At 42.4% G+C, this 21,685-nt stretch overlaps 1 protein-coding gene and 1 pseudogene across 1 annotated transcript; both read right to left on the reverse strand.

Annotated features, from left to right (window-relative positions):
* On the reverse strand, window positions 1–12,720 carry LOC132513735 (protein SSX1-like). Its single transcript, XM_060138292.1, has 6 exons — window positions 12,702–12,720; window positions 6,457–6,609; window positions 5,897–6,011; window positions 5,445–5,540; window positions 982–1,086; window positions 1–520 (listed from the first exon to the last, which is right to left on the reverse strand). Exons 2-5 carry the CDS (start codon window positions 6,523–6,525, stop codon window positions 986–988), a joined length of 381 nt encoding a protein of 126 aa, XP_059994275.1. The 5' UTR covers window positions 6,526–6,609; window positions 12,702–12,720; the 3' UTR covers window positions 1–520; window positions 982–985.
* A 4,783-nt stretch (window positions 12,721–17,503) lies between these two features.
* LOC132513743 (retinol dehydrogenase 12-like) lies at window positions 17,504–18,451 on the reverse strand (annotated as a pseudogene).
* Between the last annotated feature and the right edge of the window lie 3,234 nt (window positions 18,452–21,685).

Below are 21,685 nucleotides of genomic sequence, written 5' to 3' on the forward strand. Positions count from 1 at the left end.
ATGAATAATGGAGGTTTGTAGCATGGAGCACATGCTGAACAGGAAACAGAGTGAGACAGACTTGTCCACGACACGCTGCTAGTGGGGAAAAGCAGGTCAGAGATGCTCATAGTTGTACCGTGTGTGTGTGTGTGTGTGTGTGTGTGTGTGTGTGTGTAAATGCAGAGAAAAACATCTGGAATCAAACACCCAGAACTGGTCTCAGTAGTTGCATCTGGAGAGAGGGAGGCTAGTGCCATTTTGTACAAAGAATACTTGACAATACTTGTTTTCCTAAGGTAGATGCATGGATACAAAGAGAGAAATACACATTAGGTATATGTCTTGCTCATCAACGCAACTCTAACATCTAGCAACATTTGGCACATAGTAAGAAAATTCATGTTTAACTTTTCACTGTTGTGAACTCTTTCTTTCACTTGCTATACAGCTGATGGCTAGGAGTTCACAGCCATGCCCATGTTCATGAAAGGCCACCAGGTTCTGCTTCTTATCATGGGCACTTGTCACATCCCTGAGGCTGAGGCATGGAAAGAGAAGGAAAATAAGTGGCGATGAGCTCCCATTGACTGAAAAATCACTACTTAACTCTGACCTGCATAGCCCTGTGCACTCCGATTCCACCTTGCCTTGTGGTCTATGTGCTCCTCCTGCTGCTCCTAAAGGCCAAACTTCTGCTCAGGCTACAGCAACTCCCTCATCTGTCCTATGAGTTTCTAGGCTAGAGGAAGGTGTGGCCTACACGCCAGTAGATGACCTGGGGTTTGGGAGCCCACAGCATCCTGGGGAGGGAAGATCTCTGGATATACAGAGCAGGGAGTAGAAAAAGCACAGGAAGCCTCCTCATTTAGCCTCAGAGCTGCATCCCAAGGGACAGGGAGAAAGGAATGATTTGGGAACAAGCAACAAGATGGGGTACAAGTACCATAAGAGAACAGTGCATTTTGCGGGGATGTGGGGATGGACTGAAAGGTCACTTACAGAGTTAGTCATCTTCTTCGGAATCACTGATCTCTTTATAGACCACCAAGTTCTTTCTTTCCCGCAGTCTGTGGGTCCAGACATTAATCTCCCTTCTCCTGTGTCCTGTGATGGAAAAGAGTTTGTAAATGGGGGTTGGGTGGGTTAGGGAGTGTTGGGCCCTGTTTTGTCAGATAAGGAAATGCCTCCTCCCTCCCAAGTGACCATAGGCCTTTTACATAGTCTTTTCCCCACACCTTCTGGCTCAGAGAGGCTGAGATACTAAACCTGCACCAATACACACCAAACGCCAGTTAGAGTTTTAGCTTCTGGCTTCTTCCATTGTCAGATTTAGATTCCCAACCTCTTTACTCACCAGAACATTTATTCCGACCTTCCTTCATTCAGCACGTATTTGTTAAGGGCATATTGTATGCCAGGCATTGAGCTGAAGGTGGGGATAAAACTCCGAGTAAGATATGTTCCCAGGTTATCACGGACGGAATAATGACCTGAGCACCTTTCATGGCATCAGGGCTTGTAGACTCAATTGAACATTTTTTTTTTGGCTGCTCTGTGCGCGGCATGCAGGATCTCCACCAGGGATGGAAACCGTGCCCCCTGCAGTGCAAGCGTGGAGTCTTAACCACAGGACTGCCAGGGAAGTTCCTTGAATTGAACACCTTTGAATAACCTGTGAACTCTGATTCTTTATTTCCGTTTTATGGACTAGGAACTGGAGCTCAGAGAATTTGCCCTGAATTACACAGCTTTCATATCGATGAAACTCAAGTCTGTGACTCTGGAAGTCAGTTTTTTTTGGTCTTGTTTTGTTTATTTATTTATTTAAAATGTTGAGCCTTCTTTTTAAATTTATTTATTTTTATTTTTGGCTGTGTTGGGTCTTTGTTTCTGTGCGAGGGCTTTCTCTAGTTGTGGCAAGCGGGGGGCCACTCTTCATCGCGGTGCACAGGCCTCTCACTGTCGTGGCCTCTCTCGTTGCGGAGCACAGGCTCCAGACGCGCAGGCTCAGTAGTTGTGGCTCACGGGCCTAGTTGCTCTGCGGCATGTGGGATCCTCCCAGACCAGGGCTCGAACCCGTGTCCCCTGCATTAGCAGGCAGACTCCCAACCACTGTGCCACCAGGGAAGCCCCGTTTTGTTTATTTTTAATTTCTGGCTGTGCCATGCAGCTTGTGGGATCTTAGTTCCCTGACCAGGGATCGAACCTGGGTCCCGGCAGTGAAAGCACCAAGTCCTAACCATTGGACCACCAGGAAATTCCCTGGAAGTCAGTTCTAATGTTTCAGCTGGAGCTGGGTGAGCTCCTCAGCCCAGCCTGGCCCCAGGCCTGTCCAGGATCCATCTCCCACACCTAGCCCATGCACTTGAACATGGCCAGGGAAGCCAGAGGAGTTGTTCCCAAAGAGTTTCCTCTTACCTGATGTTTTCTTACTCTGCTGACCAGAGGTATTTGCTTTTCCCGAGGGGCACAGCTGTTCCTGAGCCTACTCTGAGCCTGATGTTACTGGTACTAACTTCGAAGGATTTTTTTTCTTTTTGGACTTCTTGGGCATCACCTTCTAAATGTGAAGGTCACATACAAAGAGTATCAATGGCATTTCTCGAGTGCTTTAGAGCTTACAAAGTGTCTTTGTGCGCAGTACCTTAATTAAAGTTCTCAACAAGTCTGGGAGATCATTATATTACCTGTACCTAAATTACAAGAAACCTGGGAAGTTAGAAGGAAAAGGAATGGTCTACATGAAGGATGTTTCCAAGACTAGAATGCTTGTCTTCACACTCTTTCCAGACTGACACTCTCGCCAAGAGGAGTCTCCATGTGAGCAGGAGTGTGGTACATGGAAGATTTGGGGAAGCAGAGCACTCTTAACAATCCACGAGGTCTGTAAAGGTGAGGAGGGGCTTCTATAAAATATAAGGGATCGAATATAAGCTAGTAGACAGCTGCTGGGAGAGTAAATGGAACAATGTACAGAAGGGACAAAACACTGCTAGCAAATGGTGTGGGGGGATGAATATAGGGAAGGGAGAAGAAAGGAATGGTTCACGGAAATTCATGTAGACAGCCAAGAAAGTGGTGCCAGATGTGACATCCTGTCCTACCCTGGCAAGAACATTTCAATTGGAATTAAGCGAGGTGGTTCCTCTACCAATTCTACTGGTGTCAGGGTGTGTCACTGACCAACAACCTCAAGCTAACCTTCATTCAGCTCCTTTGTTTATGAAACAGTGAGCAATAACAGTATAACCAGCTCCCTCATTTATGAATCAGTGAACAATAACTGTAAAACAAGCTAAATGAAAGAACTTTCTGAGCTTACAAATGCTGTTTAAACGTGGTAATAATAAAAATGAATATTTTCTTTTATGATCCTTCTTTGAATTCTCTCCTCAACCGTGTCCACACTGGCAACGCACCCGCCAGATCCCTTTACCCTCTAAACTAGAGTTTAATCTGCAATTGTGGAAGAACTTATTCAAGAACCCTCTAAGGGTCCCCCTGGGCTGGGACTGAGGCTTCAGAGATGCCTCAGGTGCAGACAAGGCCCCTAAGGAGCTCACAGAAGGGAGGGGCCAACAGTCCAGGCGATTCCCAAGCAATGTGAAAGGGGCCCTTTGACTGAGCAGATGGGAGCTGGTACTTCCTGTTGTGAGACTGGGCATCTAAACAGAAGCATCAGCAGCATCTGCGAGTTTAGCCCTAGAGGAAACGCCTGAGCTTCAGAAACATATGAAAAGTTCACGAATTTGGAAATGGTTTGGGGCTTTGGGTTAGACTACTACCACTGCCACTGTGGTCTCAAGCAAATTATTTAACATCTCTATACCACAATACCCGCATGTTTGTTATTATTATTTAATAATAATAATATCCTCATTATTATTTGGGGATAATAATAGTAGCAATGTCATAGAGGTTTTCTTAGGGACTAAATTAATCCATGTGAATTGCCTAAAATAAGTCTGGCATCACTATGAAAACAAAAGAAGTATCAGCTATCACAACTGTTGTTAATTACTATTAAGCTCTCAATACTACATCAGGCATTGTGATAAAGAGATCAGGAAAGGGAGGCAGTGAGGGCCAGGTCATTTTCAATATTTTCCCACTTTTACCAATATTCACATCCATGGAGAGATAAACGGTCTCTGGTCCTCTGGATTTGGGAGGCAGTCACCTTCAGGTGTTTTCTCTCTCGCATGTTGGAAGCCTCCTGAGCAGGTTCATCTAAAAGAAGGTGACAGGGGCTTCCCTGGTGGCGCAGTGGTTGAGAGTCCGCCTGCTGATGCAGGGGACACGGGTTCGTGCCCCAGTCCGGGAAGATCCCACATGCCGTGGAGCAGCTGGGCCCGTGAGCCATGGCCGCTGGGCCTGCGCATCCAGAGCCTGTGCTCCGCAGTGGGAGAGGCCACAACAGTGAGAGGTCCGCGTACAGCAAAAAAAAAAAAAATTAAAAAAAAAATAACAATAAAAGAAGGCGACAAATCAGAATTTTTCTTTGTTGGTAAATATTCCCAAACTGCAGAGAGACTCCTGTAGTATCAGAATTCTGCAGCAGAGGGTTATGAGTCCACTCACTGTCAAGGAGTTACTTTGAGACAAGCCTCTGAATTATAAAGGTTTATACATTTATTTGCAGCATCAATTCATAATTTTCCTTCTGATGATTTATAAAAAGCGAACTAAACCCCATCACTGCCTCATCCTATTCACTACATATTTCTTACTTGTTTCCCCAAAGAATTAAATAGACTGGTCTTTAACCAAAAATCACTGTATACTTAAAATGGTGAATTTTATAGTATGCCTCAATGAAACTGTTAAGTGTATGATGAACCATGGATGATTTAATCCAGCGGTTCTGGGATGTTTCCAGTATAAGAACACCTCTTAAATGTCAAGAACTTTGTAGATACTCAAGCACTGGATTTTCAGTCCTCTCGCAGTAATTTTGGGAGCTTGTGGAATCTGTCCTGTTTAGCTGGAGAGTCAAAGGTCTATTGGAGACACTTTGAACATTCTGACCCTGTCTTCTTACAACTGTGCTGTCAGAGCAAAAGAGCAAGTGAACGCATCCTATCCCCTTTTTAAGTGAGTACATACACTGCTGAAATTCACAAAGATATCTAGAATCTGTCACTTTTTTAACCCTACGTTGCCTCTGCTCACTGACAAGTAGGAAAGGTCAATGTGCAGAGGACTGCTCTCTCAGACTCTCTCTCAAACTCAACACATAGAATCAGGTTCAATTAGGAGTGAGACAACTATTTGGTTTTGGTAAAAAACACAGAGAAATAGCCATATGTCATTACATAATGTTAATCACTTTCTCTCTTAAGATAGTTATCCAATACCTATGCTCTATTATTTTAGAAGTTTTGGGTAGATTTACACTTTAAATTTTCCCCATCTGGACCCCAAAGTAGACAGGCTTCAGGAGACCCTTTTCTGTCACTTACGCAGATTCCTGGGGTTCTGATCTTTAGAATCATGCCCGTTGGATTTTGTGGCTCGTTTTTTAGGACACATGAAAGTTGGTAGGGTAGTCTTGAGACCTAGAATGATGCAAAATATTTGTTTCTTAACAGGCAACCTGAGAGGAGGGTAGAATGCTGTGACACAGCACCAACAGTAAAGCTAATCAGCTGAGGGAGGGGGGTTCTGAATCAGGGCCAGTGGGAGAGAAGTGCACAGGATCCAGGACAGATCATCTCTGTGGCCACTCCCAGTCCACAGCCTTGCACAGGACATATCAGTAAAAGAGAAGAATGCCTGGAAGCTGCCCTGGGATTTCTTCCCACACAAAAGGACAAATGTGGGACACTTGCCACAGCCTAAGAAGAAGCCATGGCATGTAAAGAGGGATGGTCATTTGTTCCCAGCCTTGTCTGGACGCAGAACTTCCTGTTACCTAGATCAGTCATGATGTCATAGTTTCTCTTCATATACACATAGGTGATTTTCTCTGAGTAACCCAGATCTGCCCATTCTTTCTTAGAGAAGTATTTGGAAATATCCTTGAAAGCCTAGAAAAGAAAGAAGAATAAATCCTAGCAATGACTCAGCTAAACATGTCTGACACTCAGCCAGGAACTCTTCCTTGGCTGCAGGACCTCCATGTTAGATCTGTAAACTGGAGATAATAATCCTTCCTGGCTGATGTCATGGCTAACTGACAGAACATGGGTAACGTTGCCTAGGTTCTCACCTGGCATGCAGTAGGCGCTTAAGGCTGGTGGCATCCTCTCCTCTCACCTTCTGGAATAGACTGAGAGTCAACCAATCCAGTACAAGGTCACAGATCTTGTACCCAGGGATGCTAGGCAAGGACAGAGTGAGGGTGGGAAGCTCTGGATGTCCTCGTGACATGCTGCTCCTTGTTCCCAGTGCCTCTGACCTCCTCTCCTCAGAAATCTAGCCACCCTACACTGTCCCCTGGTCCACTCCTCTGCCCCCTCCAGATCACCTCACCTTGGAGTTTTTCTCTGATTTCTGGCTATCTTCCCTGGGGCTCTTTTCAAAGGACCTGCCTCTGTTCATGGTCCTGGGATTGGTCTGATCTCGAGGAACACATCCTGGATCTGTCCAGCCACAAGGCCAAAAGTTCTGTTGGGAGAGAAAGTGCTGAGGGAAGGCCACACTCAGTTAGTCACCTGTAATTAAGGTTCTACTTTTCTCCATCCTTGGCTTATCTGTCCCTGAGTAAGGACATGGGGGTGGGGAAATAAGATGAGAATAGGGGGCTGGAGGTCTCTGGGAGAAGGACTGATTAGGGATGACATGTTTTCTGTGGGCATGATTAAAGCAGCATTGAGTCTTTGAGGGGGGTTACCGTTGTTAGTAGTTTTCCTGGAGTTTGGCTTATCCTGAAGGAAAGATATGAAGACCCTTGTTGGGGAAGCAGTGAAGTGAATGTATAGTTTTACTGAGGGGGGATGTTTTGAGGCAAAGCGAGGGAGGTAAGTCCCGGAGATCATATGGTGTCTCTGACTGAAGGGTTTCAGTTTTCAGGCAGAGGGATGTGGGGTTTTGCTCTGTTGAAAAGAAATGAAGATCCCTAACATGAGTGAATTTAAAGGTTATTACTAAGGCCAAATCAATAAAGTCAGAAATGAAAAAGGAGAAGTTATAACCAACACCACAGAAATACAAAGGATCATAAGAAATTACTATAAAAACTATACACCAATAAAATGGACAACCTAGAAGAAACAGACAAATTCCTAGAAATGTACAATCTCCCAAGATGGAACCAGGAAGAAATAGAAAATATGAACAGACCAAATACCAGTAATGAAATTGAATTAGTAATTAAAAACTCCCAAAAGACAAAAGTCCAGGGCCAGATGGCTTCACACATGAATTCTACCAAACATTTAGAGAAGAATTAACATCTATCCTTCTCAAGCTATTCCAAAAAATTGTAGAGGAAGGAATACTTCTGAACTCATCCTATGAGGCCAGCATCACCCTGATACCAAAACTAAAAAAAGATATCACAAAAAAAGAAAATTAGAGGCCAATATCAGTGATTACTATAGATGCAAAAACGCTCAACAAAATATTAGCAAACCGAATCCAACAATACATTAAAAGGATCAAACATCATAACCAAGTGGGATTTATCCCAGGGATGCAAGGATGGTTCAATATCTGAAAATCAATCCATGTGATATACCACATTAACAAATTGAAAAATAAAAATCATAAGATCATCTCAATAGATTGATGCAGAAAAAGCTTTTAACAAAATTCAACATCCAATTATTATAAAAACTCTATACACACTTTATAAAAAAAAGTGGGTATAGAGGAAACATACCTCAACATAATAAAGGCCATATATAATAAGCCCATAGCTAACATCATACTCAACAGTGAAAAGCTAGACATTTCTCCAAAGAAGACATACAGATGGCCAAAAAGCACATGAAAAGATGCTCAACATCATTAATTATTAGAGAAATGCAAATCAAAACTACAATGAGGTATCACCTCACACAGGTCAGAATGGCCATCATCAAAAAATCTACAAACAATAAATGCTGGAGAGGGTGTGGAGAAAAGGGAATATTGGTGGAAATGTAAATTGGTACAGCTACTATGCAGAACAGTATGGAGGTTCCTTAAAAAACTAAAAATAGAGTTACCATATGATCCAGAAATCCCACTCCTGAGTATATACCTGGAGAAAACCATAATTCAAAAAGATACATGCACCCCGATGTTCATAGAAGCACTATTTACAATAGCCAAGACATGGAAGCAACCTAAATGTCCATCGACAGAGGAATGGATAAAGAAGATGTGGTACATATATACAATGGAATATTACTCAGCCATAAAAAAGAACAAAATATGACATTTGCAGCAACATGGATGGAACTAGAGATTGTCATACTGAGTGAAGTAAGTCAGACAGAGAAGGACAAATATTGTATGATATAGCTTATATGTGGAATCTAAAAAAATGGTACAAAGGAATTTATATATAAAACAGAAATAGTCACAGATGTAGAAAACAATTTTATGGTTACCAGGGATAAAGTGGGGAGGGATAAATTGGGAGACTGAGATTGACATAAACACACTACTCTATGTAAAATAGATAACTAATAAAGACCTACTATATAGCACAGGGAACTCTACTCAATACTCTGTAATGATCTATATGGGAAAATAGTCTAAAAAAAGAGTTGATATATGTATATGTATATACACATACACTTTGATGTACAGCAGAAAGTAACACAACATTGTAAATCAACTATACTCAAGAAAAGTTTAAAAAAACAGTGAAAAGCTGAAAGCATTTCCTCTAAGATCAGGATTGTGACAAGGATGCCCACTCTTGCTACTTTTATTCAACACGGTATTTGAAGTCCTAGCCACAGCAATGAGATAAGAAAAAGAAATAAAAGGAATCCAAATCAGAAAGAAAGAAGTAAAACTGTCACTATTTGCAGATGACATGATACTACACATAGAAAATCCTAAAGATGCCACCAAAATAACGACTAGAGCTCATCAATGAATTCATTAAGTTGAAGGCCACAAAATCAATATACAGAAATTTGTTGCATTTCTATACAATAAAAATGAACTATCAGTGGGGACTTCCCTGGTGGTCCAGTGGTTAAGTGTCCACCTTCCAATGCAGGGGATGTGGGTTCGATCCCTGGTCAGGGAACTAAGATCCCACATACCGCAGGGCAACTAAGCCCGGGTGCCACAACTACTGAGCCTGCGTGCCACAACAAGAGAGCCTTGTGCTGCAACTACAGAGCCCACATGCCCTGGAGCCTGTGCTCCACAACTACAGAGCCCATGGGCTCACAACTAGAGAGCCTGCACATTGCAACTACTGAGCCCGTGTGCCCTGGAGCCTGCATGCCACAACTAGAGAAGCCCATGCACTGCAACTACTGAGCCCACACGCCCCAACTAGAGAGCCGGTGCACTGCAACTACTGCGCCCACATGCTCTGGAGCCTGCACACCACAACTAGGGAGAAGCACGTGCGCTGCAACAAAGAGCCCACGTGCCACAACGAAAAATCCCACGTGCGGCAACTAAGACCCAATGCAGCCAAAAATAAATAAATAAATAAATAAAAATTTTAAAAAAACAATGAAAGAAAGAGAAATTAAGGAAATAATACCATTTACATTTGCATCAGAAAGGATAAAATACCTAGGAACAAATATAACTAAACAGGTAGAAGACTTGTACTTGGAAAACTATAAGGCACTGGTGAAAGAAACCAAAGACTACACAAACAGATGGAAAGAATCTTGTATTGGATGAATTAATATTGTTAAAATGACCATACTACCAAAGGCAATCTACAGATTTGATGCAATCCCTATCAAAATACCAATGGCATTTTTCAAAGAACTTGAACAAATTAATTAATTAATCATTTATTTATTTATTTTTGCTGCACCACATGGCATGCAGGATCTCAGTTCCCTGACCAGGGATTGAGCCTACGCCCCTGCAGTGAAAGCACAGAATCTTAACCACTGGACCACCAGGGAAGTCCTTAGAACAAATAATTAAAAATTTTTATGGAAACCCAAAAGACCCCAAATAGCCAAAATATTCTTGAGAAAGAAGAACAAAGCTGGAGGTATCACACTCCCAAATTAGTAGCTGGAGGTATCTTCAGACTATACTACAAAGCTAAAGTAATCAAAACAGTATGGTACTGGCACAAAAACAAACACATAGATCAATGGAACAGAATAGAAAGCCCAAAAATAAACCCACACACATATGGTCAATTAATCTATGACAAAGGAGATAAAAATATACAAGGGGGGAAAGACAGCCTCTTCAATAAGTGGTGCTAGGAAAATTGGAAAGCTACATGTAAAAGAATGAAATTAGAACATTTTCTCACACCATATACAAAAATAAATTCAAAATGGATTAAAGACCTAAATGTTAGACCAGAAACCATAAAACTCATAGAAGAAAACACTATGACATAAATTGTAGCAATATTTATTTGGACCTGTCTCCTACAGCAAAGGAAACAAAAACAAAAATTAAAAAATGGGATCTAGGACTTCCCTGGTGGCACAGTGGTTAAGAATCTGACTGCCAATGCAGGGGACATGGGTTCGAGCCCTGGTCCAGGAAGATCCCACATGCTGTGGAGCAACTAAGCCTGTGCACCACAGCTACTGAGCCCATGCTCTAGAGTCCATGACCACAACTACTGAGCCCGTGTGCCACAACTACTGAAGCCTGCACACCTAGAGCCCATGGTCTGCAACAAAGAGAAGCCAACACAATGAAAAGCCTTGAGGCCCTGCTCACCTCAACTAGAGAAAGCCCACATGCAGCAACGAAGACCCAAAGCAGCCAAAAATAAAAATAAATAAATAAATTTATTTAAAAAAATGGGACCTAGTTAAACTTAAAAGCCTTTGAGCAGCAAAGGAAACCACTGACAAAACAAAAAGACAACCTACTGAAAGAGAGAAAATATTTGCAAATGATATGACTGATAATGGGTTAATATCCAAATTACATAAAGAGCTTATACAACTCAATATATTAAAAAACCCAAACAACCCTATTTAAAAATGGGCAGAAGAACTGAATAGACATTTTTCTGAAGAAGACATACAGATGGCCAACAAGCCCATGTAAAGATGCTCAATATCGCTAATCATTAGAGAAATACAAATCAAAACCACAAAGAGATATTGCCTCACACCTGCCACAGTGACTACCATCAAAAAGACCACAAACAACAAACACTGGGGAGGATGTGGAGAAAAGGGTACCCTTGTACATTGTTGGTGGGAATGTAAATTGGTACAGCCACTGTGGGAAACAGTATGGAGGTACATCAAAAAACTAAAAATAGAACTACAATATGACCCAGCAATTCCACTCCTGGGCATATATCAAAAAAAAAAACCCAAAAACTTTCATTTGAAAAGACACATGCACCCCAATATGCATAGCAGCATTATTTACACAGCCAAGATATGGAAAGCAATCTAAGTGTCCATCAACAGAAAATGGATAAAGCTGTGGTATATTTAGACAATGGAATACTACTCAGCCATAAAAAAGAATAAAATTTTCTCATTGGCAACAACATGTATGGACCTGGAGTATACTATACTTAGTGAAATAAGTCAGACAGAAGAAGACAAATACTGTATGTTATCACTTATATGCAGAATTAAAAAAATAAAACAAATGAATATAACAAAAAAGAAACAGACTGATATGGAGATATCTGATATCTGATATCTCCACAGATATGGAGAACAAACTAGTGGTTACCAGTGAGGAGAGGGAAGAGGGGAGGGGAAAAACAGGGGTAGGTGATTAAGAGATAAAAACTGCTATGTAGGGCCTCCTTGGTGGGGCAGTGGTTGAGAGTCCGCCTGCCGATGCAGGGGACACGGGTGCATGCCCCAGTCCGGGAAGATCCCACATGCCGCGGAGCGGCTGGGCCCGTGAGCCATGGCCGCTGAGCCTGCGCGTCGGGAGCCTGTGCTCCGCAACGGGAGACGCCACAACAGTGAGAGGCCCGCGTAGTGCAAAAAAAAAAAAAAAAAAAAGGAGTATAATCAATTAAAATATTGAATCATTATGTTATATGCCTGAAATTAATATAATATTGTAAATCAACTATACCTTGATTTTAAAACGGCTATTACTACGTTATTTGAAAATTATTAGAGTGAAGAGAGCTGGAATTTCTGAGATTGTAGGACCACCCATCACTCAGGCTGAGAATGTAGGAAGTTTCAATGAAGCAGTCTGGCGCACCCCAAACTGATGGCATTGGGAGTCTCTGGGGGGGGGAGGGTCTTAGGCTAAGAACATTGCTTCTTTATCCCAGAGAAGGCGATAAAAGAGTCCCTTAGGCAAAGGCTATTATCTCTGGTTGAGGAAATGTAGGGGCGTCTGGCTGATTTGGGGGTTTCTGGGGCTGAGGGGTGTTTTGCTTCCCTCAGGAAGAGCAATTAGGGAGTCTCACAGACTGAAGACAGTTTTAGTTTTATGTCTGCCTGACGGGGATTACCCCAAAAGGCTTTAAGTTGTCTCTCAGTCCTAACGATCTTGAGGATGTTGGGAGGTACAGAAAATACCCAACCACATTAATTACCAGCAGGAGCTCTTGGTTTTTCTACTTGCTCCCCCCCTTAACCTGTCTAGGGTGGCCCTCAGAGAGAACTTACCTCGGAGGTGAAGCGGCAGTGAAGCATTGCTCGACAATGAGATGAAATCCCAGAATTCAACTGCCCAAGAACAATCAACTAATCAGAGCCGTTAATGAACGTGATCTGGCCAATCAGAGATCAGGAAAGTAGGTGGAGCAAGTGAGGCGGTAGTGGGATTTGTCAGTCCAGGCTCCTCGCCTTTTCGAAGTTGGCGGAGATTTCGAATTTCCTGCTTGAAGCAAGATTGCTTCCCACCAGAATTGGCCACTCGAGGTTCCGTAGGCCTGTGAGCACGCATGCTCAGATGTTACTTTTGCATTCAGCTTATATTTTTCTACCCTCTGCTGTTTAATTTTAATAAATGGTATATCTGAGGCAGGCTGCCATCTCAAATCCTTCCCATCAGTCTCCAATTTCCTCAGATATGGGGTCTTTCCTAGGGCCTCCTAGGACCTCTCTAATAACTTAAAAATTTTAAACTTAAAGAAAAAAAACCTGTTTTCGATATGTGCGTTTTCGATATGTGTGTTTTCGATATGTGCTTTTTCTGGAAGACCCGATAACCAGAAACATGCTTTATCCCTTAATACTAATATTTACAATAATAGTATCAAAAAGAATACCCATGTAATTGGGGCTTGCTGTGTCCCTCAGGGGGCCCAGAAGTCACTTTTTTCTAGGAAGTCTTTCCTACACCCACCCCCAATAGGTCCCCAATAGTGCCTCCAATAGGTCCCCAATATCCCCTGGGCTTTCCATCACAGCCCTGATCTAAGTTCCTCCTCCTTCTTAGGGCAAGGAGGACAGGGCAATGACCCATGTGCCAAGCACAAAGCCATTTATGTGCATCATCCCATTTAATTTTCACAACTGCTCCTTAAGTTAAGTACTGTTATCATCCCCTGTGTGCAGATGCTGAGACTGAGGTGCTGAGAGTTAAGCAACCTGGTCAAGGTCACAGGATCAGTAGGTAGCAGAACTGGAGTTCACCCCCGAGTTGAATTGAGTCCAAAGTCTGTGCTTTTACTTACTCTTCTATATTGCCTCAAATATTTGTTGGTTGGTTGAATGAATGAATGAATCTTAAAATTACAAAGGACCTTTAACATAATTTACTTAATCTTCTATAATCACACATAATTTTATGTGGCTGCTGTAACAAATTATCAGAAACTTTGTGGCATAAAACAATAGAAATGTATGTACGCATTATTTTTTTGGTTTTTAAAAACATCTTTATTGGAGTATAATTGCTTTACAACGTTGTGCTTATTTCTGCTGTATAACAAAGTGAGTTAGCTATATGTACGCCTATATCCCCATATCCCCTCCCTCTTGAGCCTCCCTCCCACCCTCCCTATCCCACCCCTTTAGGTGGTCACAAAGCACCGAGCTGATCTCCCTGTGCTATACGGCTGCTTCCCACTACCTATCTATTTTACATTTGGTAGTGTATGTATGTCAATGCTACTCTCTCACTTCGTCCCAGCTTACCCTTCCCCCTCCCCGTGTCCTCAAGTCCATTCTATAGCAGGTCTGCATCTTTATTCCCTTCCTGCCCCTAGGTTCTTCATGACCATTAAAAAAATTTTTTTTTAGATTCCATATATATGTGTTAGCATATGGTATTTATTTTTCTCTTTCTGACTTACTTTGCTCTGTATGACAGGCTCTAGGTCCATCCACCTCACTACAGATAACTCAATTTCATTTCTTTTTATGGCTGAGTAATATTCCATTGTATATATGTGCCACATATTTATCCATTCATCTGTTGATGGACACAGGTTGTTTCCATGTATGTATGTTTTTGAATGTTTCAGTGAAATATTCTGACCTTTATTTCTCACAGTTCTGGAGGCCAGAAGTCTGAAATTAGTTTTTCTGGGCTGAAATCAAGGAGTCAGCTGGGCTGCACTCCTTCCAGAGGCTCTAGGAAAGAATCTTCTTGTTGCCTCTTCCAGCTTCTGGTGGCTGCCAGCATTCTTTGGCTTGTGGCTGCATCATTCTAATCTCTGCCTCCATGTTTATATTGCCTTCTTCCCTGGTCTGTGCCAAATCTCCCTCTGCTTTCCCCTGATAAGGACACTTATGATACATTTAGGGCCCACCCAGATAATCCAGGATAATCTCCCTATCTCAAGATCATTAATGTAATCACATCTGCAAAGTCTTTTCTATTGTTGTTGAAAGGTAATACTCATAGGTTCCAGGAATTAGGATGTGGCTATCTTTTGGGGGGGCCTGCTATTAAGTCTCCTCTCGGGTCCCCAAGGATTCATGTCCATCCCACATGCAAAATACATGCACTCCATCCCCAAGTCCCCAAATTCTCAATCCATCACAGTATCAGCTCAAGTCTAAAATCTCATCTAAATATCATCAGCTCAAGAGTACCAAATATCATCTTCTAAAATAGATATGGGTGGTACTCTGGGTACATCCATCCTGGGGCAAAATTCCTCTTTGGACTTGGACACCAGAAAACAAATTAACTGTTCCTAAAATACAGTGGTGGGACAGGCATAGAATAGTAGCTATAGACATTATCATTTCAAATAAGAGAAATGGAAGCAAGAAGGAGTCATTGGTCCTAAGCAATTTTGAAATCTAGCAGGGAAAATTCCATTGGGTTTCAAGGCCTGGGAATAATCCTCTGTGACTTGAGGCTCTGTCCTATGGACCTACAGCTCTGCCCTCAGAGTCATTCTTCCTTTCTCTTGAAGTGTGGCATATGTTTGTAATTGAGTAGTTTTATCAGCCTTTTTGATGCCTGTAGAATTTTGGGAGTCTGGCAGTCTTTCCTTCATTTTTTCTTGCCTCTGTTTCGTTAAGTTCAATCTGTCCATGTTTCTGAAGATATAACATAAAAAATTGTGTGGGTCTCCCACGTATGTCCAGAGATTCACACCATTAGACCAGATGGTCCTCCATATATCTTTCCTAGATTATCCTAGCTCTATTCCTGGGTATGGCTGAGATGGTTGAAGAGATTCACGAGTCACACATCTAAATCTCTGCAGTACTAGCAAACACAGCCACACTCTTGACTTTCTCTCCAGAGTGCACCTTTCTGAGAATGAATCTATTAATTTAATGTCTTTTGCAATCTAGATAGACTGAGAATTCCCCAATTATCAAATCCTAGATCCCTTTTGCTTAACCATTTTTCCCTCAATTTACCTCATTCCTTTGACATTTTACTATATGCAGCAAGAATAAATCAGACCACACCTTCAACACTTTGCTTGGAAATCTCCTCAGCTAAATATCCAAGTTCATTTCTTACAAGCTCTGATTTCCACACAACTGTAGGACACAGCTCACTAAGTTTTCTGCCAGTGTAACAAGGATTGTATTTCCTTAAGTTTCTAATAACATGTTCCTCATTTGCTTCTGAGCCCTTATCAACAGCACCTTTAATGTTCATATTTCTACGATTTTGCTTATGACAATATATGTATTCTCTAAGATGATGTAGGTTTTCTCTTCCATGCTCCTCACTTCCTTCTGAGATCTCACCAGAATCACCTTCAAAGTTGTTATTTCTACTGACAGTCTTTTCAATTCAATGTAGGACATTTCTATTAAGCTTCTCAACATTCTTCTAGCTTCTACCCATTAGCCAATTCCAAAGCCACTTTCATATTTTTAGGTATTTGTTACAGCAGCATTCCACTTTTAGGTAGCAAAATCAGGTATTAGTTTCTTGTGGCTGCTGTAACAAGTGACCACAAACTTGGTGACATAAAACAATAGAGCTTTATTTTCCCACAGTCTGGAGGTCATAAACCTGAAATCAGCATCACTGGCCTAAATCAAGGGTGTCAGAAGGGCTGTACTCTATCTACAGGTTCTAGGGAGAATTCATTTTTTGCCTCTTTCAGCTTCTGATTACTCACATCATTCCTTGGCTTCAGGTGGCATTATTCCAGTCTTGAAGGCCAGCATCCTCAGATCTCTCTCTATTCCATTATCACATTGCCTTCTCCTCTGTGTATCTCTTCAAATCTCTCTCCACCTTTCTTCCTTCCTTCCTTCCTTCCCTCCCTTCCTTCCTCCCTTCCTCCCTCCCTCCCTCCCTTCATTCCTTCCACGTTCAGTTTTTATTTTCTCTAAAAATTGAGGTAAAGGGAACTCTTTAGAAAAAGAAACAATCTGCATGATTGAAAATGGAGGTCCTAACTTACACAGTGTTATATGTCAATTATATCTCAATAAGGCTGGCAATATTTTTAACCTTAAAAAAAGAACTGGAAAAAGAATATGGGAAGGTCCAGCTTCATACAGTGGCTTCAGCATGCTCAGAGGAAGGAACTAAAGTTGGCCAAGGTTAGCCAAGATTTTCCTGAGTTGTCTAGACTCAAGAGATGCGACTAGTATTCCAAAGAGAAAACAGATCAGTCAAAAGTTTGAGTCTTACAGTCCCTGAAAATATGTAACCCTGATGCTCCTGTCGCCTCAGCTGAAAATGTTCGCTGGCATTTCTGGTATTGATGAAGAAATTGCCCCCAATTTCCCAGGCTCTTCTGCCTTCCCCATGCCCACCTGGGATCTTCCCAGTCCTCCTGCCCCAAGAGAGCACTCTATTCATGAAATTATTGGAGAAGAATCCTCTGCAGTTGTGAGCATCTCATGCTGTGAGCCAGCTTCACAAGAGCGTTGGGTGTGCCAAGGTAAGGGTCAAGAGAATCAGAACAGGGCAGGGTTTGCAACAGCAGTAAACCAGAAGGAAAATCCTTCAGGATGGTCCTTCTCCTTGGTCCCCTTTCATTATGGCATGGACTTGGCCTGATAAGGCTGTGGCTCTTCCACCAGCTCTACTCCCACTGGATATCTAGAAGCTCACAGCTGACGTTCCACAGGCACTCAGCCATTTTGTTACTTCAGGCCCTTGGAGATACGCAGGTCCTCTTGCCGTCATTGAAGTACTTGGCACTCAGGGGCTCCAGGCCCTCAGTTATGGCACAGTGCAGTCTGGTCTGCGCCCCCTTCTCCCACACCAATTTGAAAAAGAGGGAGAAGAGCTGCCAGAGCAGGCACAGCAAGAAAGAGTATTGGACAAGCTCAGAGTGGACCATGCCTGGGTGCACTGCATACAGGGTGGCCCCCATCCGTTGGAGCCTCTTGGCCAGCTCCCAAGTAAAAAGTATATTGGCCATCTTGCTGTGGCAATATGCAAAGCCCCAGCTGTAGCACTTCTCACTCTCAAGGTCCTGGAAGTGAATCTTGCCAGCATGGTGAGCCACCGATGACAGGTTCACCATCTGTGCAAGAGCAGACTCTTTCAGTTGCTCCAGGAGAGAGCAAGTGAGAAGGAAGTGGCCCAGGCAGTTGATTCCCAGGTGGGTTTCAAAGCTGTTAGCTGTCTTGGAATATGGACACATCATCATTCCTGTATTGTTGATCAGAATATGGAGCTGCTTTTGCACTGCCAGAAGGCTTTCAGCAAAAGCTCGGATGGATTTGGTACTGGATAGGTCCAGTTTCCACACCAGCACCTGGGAGTTCTTTGTATTAGCTCAGATTTCACTAGCAGCAGATTCCCACTTCAGTACATCTCAGCAGGCAATGCATACTCCTCTGCGAGTGAGCTCTCTGGCCGTCTCCTTACTGATGCCCATGTTGGCTCCAGTGATCACCACTATCTTCCTGGGAAGCTGCACATTTGTTCTCCAAATCTCACCAGCAAAGAACTTCCTAATGGACAGAGCTATCACATACAGGAAAGAAAGGAGGGAGGTGAGTAGTCCTAAGATAACCAGCATCTTTTCAACTTCTTTAGTTGCTGCTGCTTTAGCAAAAGCAGCTTCGACTCCAATTCTGGCTCCAGCCCCTGGTCTGGCTCCAATTCTTGGCTGCTTCTCTCTGCTTCTCCCTCCCACTCCCTTATCTCCTCTCTCTCCTGGACTCTGGGCATCTCTTATGCATCCCTTATGAAGATACATGTAGTTGCATTTAGGACCCACCCAGATAATCCAGGATAATCTCCACATCTCAACAGCCTTAACTTAATCATATTTGCAAAGAACCATTTTCCAAGTAAGGTAACATTTACTGTGTCCAGGGACTATGACCTACTATCTTTGGGGGCCATTATTCTGCCTACTGCAAGGAGTAAGTCAGATGCCTTGTTCTGAAGTTCTGGGGTCACTGGGTTTGGAAAGGAGTGACTGGAGCTCTTTGAGGCCAAATGGGGTGGAAGACAGTGCAGCCTGGTGGGAGGGATGTGGGCTCTGTAGGCAGACAGACCTGAGTTCACTTCCCTGCCCCAACACCTGATGACTGAGTGACCTTGGGCAAGTCACTCAACCTCCCTGACTTTCCATTTCCTCTTCTGTGAAATGAGGTAATAACTGCACCTCCCTCACAAGGCTGTTGTAACTTGTGCTTGTAAAGCACTTAGCGTAGGGCTAGGCACATAGTGAGTAATCTACGAACATTGACTGTTGTTATTATTGACTGATGAACATGGTGATAATAATACCATGCATGTATTGTGCGCTTACTCTGTTTTGGGTTCACAAGAAACCCAAACGTTCCCAGGAGCATGTGATATAGATGTCACAGATGTAGATTCAAGAGGCCAGAATTTGCCTAAGGTCAGACAGTCAACAAATAGTAGAGGGAGGAATGAAGACCATGTTTGGCTAATCCTTCACCACAATGCTAGTCTCCACCCCATGAGGAGACTGTAAACCCCAGCACCTGCAGAGAGCACGTGTAAATGAGGAATACATCTACAAGTAGGAAAGCCTGTGGCCAGTTGTGTGGAGGGACTTGCCTACTGTCAGGGCTACAGACTATAGTGTGAGAAACCAGGATGGTGGAAGTCTCTGTGCTCAGCACTTTTCCAACAAGGGAACAGGAGAGACTCTGTGCTGGTGGTGGTGACAGACCCCTGTGTGAGGGCAAGGCCTGCACCAGGACCCAGGATGCTGTGGACCTTCTGACTCCAGGATGGATGAATGAAAAGGCCAGCATTATGTGGCTGTGGGAGTTTCCCATATTGTCTAGAATATTGTTCATTGAGCTGAAGATTCTTTTGCTCTATAGTATATTTCCACTTCTCTTTTAAAAGAGTAAACTTTATATTGAAGTATAACATAAAGATGGAATTTTGCACAAATCATAACTATATCACTTGAGAGAAGCGGGGGAACTCAGAATCTGAGAGTTGGTGTTAAAGATAAATCATTGCTGCCGGGTATGAGATCAGAAAAATATATCTGCCAGTTTTATATCTCAACATCTTAGACTTTCTTGCATGTATTTCTGGCATGACTGATTATACAGATTGCTGCTATCTATGACATTTTTTAAAAACAGCTTAATTGAGGTATAATTGACATACAGTAAATTGTACATATTTAAAGTATACAATTTGATAAGTTTATATTATATATAAATATATTCACCATAATCAAGTTAGTAAGCATTCATCACTCTCTCATCCCCACTTGCATACACCTAATCAAGCACTGATTTGCTCTCTGTCACTGAAGATTAATTTGCATTTTATAAGGTTTCATGTAAATAGAAACATACTCTATGTACCCCTGGTTGTCTGTCTTCCTTCACTCAGTATAATTATTTTGAGATTTATCCATGTTGTGTAGTATGGACTCCAATTTGTTTATTCAGTCACCTGTTTTTTAAAATATTTATTTATTTATTTATTTGGTTGCACCAGGTCTTAGTTGCAGCAGGCAGGCTCCTTTGTTGTGGCTCGCTGGCTCCTTAGTTGTGGCATGCGAACTCTTAGTTGCAGCATGCATGTGGGATCTGGTTCCCTGACCAGGGATCACACCCAGGCCCCCTGCATTGGGAGCATGGAGTCTTATCCACTGCACCACCAGGGAAGTCCCTCATTCACCTGTTGATAGACATTAAATTGTTTTCAGTTTTTGACTATTAGAAATAAAATTGCCATGCAAATCTTGTACAAGTCTTCATAGGGACATATATTTTCTTTTCTCCTGGGTGAAAACCTAGAAGTGGAATAGCTGTTAAACCCTCCAACTTTGTTTTTATGGTAGGTGCATTGTTAAATTTTAAAGAAACTACCAAACTGTTTTCCAAATTGGTTGTACCATTTTACGTTCCCATCAGCAGTGTATGGGCATTCCAGCTCTTCCACATCTATGCCAACACCTGCTATGGGCAGTCATTTTAATTTTAGCCATTTTAGTTAAGTGTGTAGTGGTATGTCTTTATGCTTTAAATTTGTATTCCCCTAATGACAATGGTGCTGAGCACCTTTTCATGTATTTGTCATTTGTATATCTTCTGCTCAAATCTTTTGCCCGTTTTTTATTGGGCTATTTTCATATTGATGAGTTTTGTGAGTCTTTTTTATACTTAGATACATGTTTTTGCAAAGACTTTTCCTAGACTGTGGCTTGTTTTTTGTTTTGTTTTTAACTATAACAATTTCTTGAGTACTTTATTTTATTTATTTATTTATTTTTGGCTGTGTTGGGTCTTTGTTGCTGTGCACGGGCTTTCTCTAGTTGCAGTAAGCGGGGGCTACTCTTCATTGTGGTGTGGGCTTCTCATTGCGGTGGCTTCTCTTGTCGCAGAGCATGGGCTCCAGGCACTCGGGCTTCAGTAGCCGTGGCCCGCGGGCTCCACAGCGCAGGCTCAGCAGCTGCGGCACATGGGCTTAGCTGCTCCACAGCATGTGGGATCCTCCTGGACCAGGGCTTGAACCTGTGTCCCCTGCATTGGCAGGCGGATTCTTAACCACTGCGCCACCAGGGAAGCCCTGTGTCTTGTTTTTTAATGATCTTAACTGTGTCCTTTAAAGAATGGATTTTTCAGTTTTGGTAAAATCTAATTTATCAGTTTTTTCTTTTATGAATTGTGTTTTGCTGTCAAAACAAAGAAATATTTGCCTAACAATGTCAAAATTTTTTCCTGTGATTTCTTCTAGAAGTTTTATACTGTTAGGTTATACATGTAGGTCTATGATCCATTTTGAGTTAATTTTTGAATATATT

This window comes from Lagenorhynchus albirostris, chromosome X (assembly GCF_949774975.1).
Source record: "Lagenorhynchus albirostris chromosome X, mLagAlb1.1, whole genome shotgun sequence".
Lineage (NCBI taxonomy): Eukaryota > Metazoa > Chordata > Mammalia > Artiodactyla > Delphinidae > Lagenorhynchus > Lagenorhynchus albirostris.